The sequence below is a fragment of the Urtica dioica genome, chromosome 2 (genome assembly GCF_054948205.1).
Source record: "Urtica dioica subsp. dioica isolate 48M chromosome 2, U.dioica_male_clone48M_v1_H2, whole genome shotgun sequence".
Lineage (NCBI taxonomy): Eukaryota > Viridiplantae > Streptophyta > Magnoliopsida > Rosales > Urticaceae > Urtica > Urtica dioica.
Genome location: NC_142757.1, coordinates 37,859,588 through 37,861,492, shown reverse-complemented (window position 1 = coordinate 37,861,492; position 1,905 = coordinate 37,859,588). Strand labels below are relative to the sequence as shown.

At 47.2% G+C, this 1,905-nt stretch overlaps 1 protein-coding gene across 1 annotated transcript; it reads left to right on the top strand.

Annotated features, from left to right (window-relative positions):
• LOC149404618 (uncharacterized) lies at nt 1–1,209 on the top strand. Its single transcript, XM_089607608.1, has one exon. The coding sequence runs from the start codon at nt 1–3 to the stop codon at nt 1,207–1,209; it is 1,209 nt and encodes a 402-aa protein (XP_089463734.1).
• Nucleotides 1,210–1,905: the final 696 nt, after the last annotated feature.

Genomic DNA, 1,905 nt, shown 5'->3' with positions numbered 1-1,905 from the left:
ATGGCAAAAATCCCGAACATCGATAACGATTCGGCTTTGACCGCTCTAAAAAACGGACTGTGGCATGATTCTCGTTTCCGAGAAGAGATGATAGTCAACAGGCCACCTACCATTGAAGATGCGATTCACCGCGCATCGAACTTCGCAAGAGCCGAAGAAGAAAGGAGTTTCCTGGCTAAGAAACATGGTATCAAGAAAAGTACACCGGGAAGTCTAATCCCCGGGAACTCGCAAGGGGTAGGACCCAACAGGAAAGGGAATACAATCCCAAAAAAAGCGGAGGCCCCACCAGGCTTCGCGTTCAATGTGAACGATGGGAATCGCAGCGAAGCCACTAATAAGAAATGGACTAGAGACCCTAATGCTTATTGCGAATTCCACAAAAGCAATGGCCACAGTACGCTCAATTGCGAAACAATGAGTAAAGTCTTAGCAGAAAAATTCGCTAAAGGGGAGCTGAAAGGAATTGACTTGGGACCCCCTCCCAAGAAAAAGACTTTCAACTCACAACCCCGAGGAAACCCTTCTCCCGGAAAAAGGGGAAGAAATGATGAGCAGGATACTCAACCCGAGCCACAAACAAAACATAGAATCGATTGCATTATTGGAGGTTCGAAGTTCTGTAGGGAATCGATAAACTCCATAAAGGCTCATCAGCGTCAGCTAAAGAACACCTCTACTAGTCTTCCCACGGAAGGTGAAGACGAAGTGTTAATCTCCTTCAAAGGAAGTGAGGTAAAGGGGCTGGTCGCGCCACATGACGATGTCCTGGTTGTCGAACTAGATGTATCAAACTGCATTGTGTCTCGGATCCTGATCGATGGAGGAAGCTCAGTGGACGCGATCTTCAGAATTACTCTGAACAGGATGAACATCGACGAAATCGACATTGAGAGAGAACCAACAGAGCTGACCGGTTTTAACGGACTGGTAACGCCCTCTATGGGAGTAATCAAACTCCCTGTCCAAGCAGCCGGAATTAATAAGCTCGTCGAGTTCGTGGTTCTCGACTGTCCATCACCCTTCAATATGATACTTGGGAGGCCGTGGATTCACAGTATGAAAGCCGTCCCGTCCACATACCACCAATGTGTTCGCTTTCCCACTCCAAATGGGATCGCGGAAATCCGTGGAAGCCAAGAAGCATCTCGAATGTGTTACATGAGCAACCACAAAATAAAGAAAGAATTGTTGAACGGTGCCCCATAGCAATTAACGACTGTCGGAACTACTGTTTCCACCCTGCAAGACACAAAGGGAGGGGAGGAACATGTGGAAGAACAAGATTCCCCTCGTCCCGAGTTAACAACCCAAGTACAGCTCGATGGATCTAACCCAGATCACCATGTTGGGATCGGATCCGAGCTCAAAGGAAAAATAAGAAGGGATATAATAGCCTTCCTAAAAAGAAATAAAAATACATTCGCATGGTCCACCGAGGACATGCCAGGCATAAGCATCGACGTGGTGTCTCACCAACTCAACGTTGACCCTAGCTTCAAACCCATCAAACAAAAACGGCGAAAACTCGGCCCCGACAGGTCCAAAGTGATCAATGACGAAGTGGAGCGACTACTGAAAGCCGAATCAATCCGAGAAGTAAAATACCCGGATTGGTTAGCAAACACCGTAGTAGTAAAAAAGAAAAACGGTAAGTTGAGAGTGTGCATCGATTTCACTGACCTCAATAAAGCTTGTCCCAAGGACAGCTTCCCTTTACCACACATTGATCAGTTGGTCGAGGCCACAGCTGGGCACAAAATGCTCTCCTTCATGGACGCGTTCTCAGGATACAACCAAATCCTTATGCATCCGGACGATCAGGAAAAAACGGCATTCATCACAGACAGAGGGACTTATTGCTACAAAGTAATGCCCTTTGGCCTAAAAAATGCCGGGGCCACG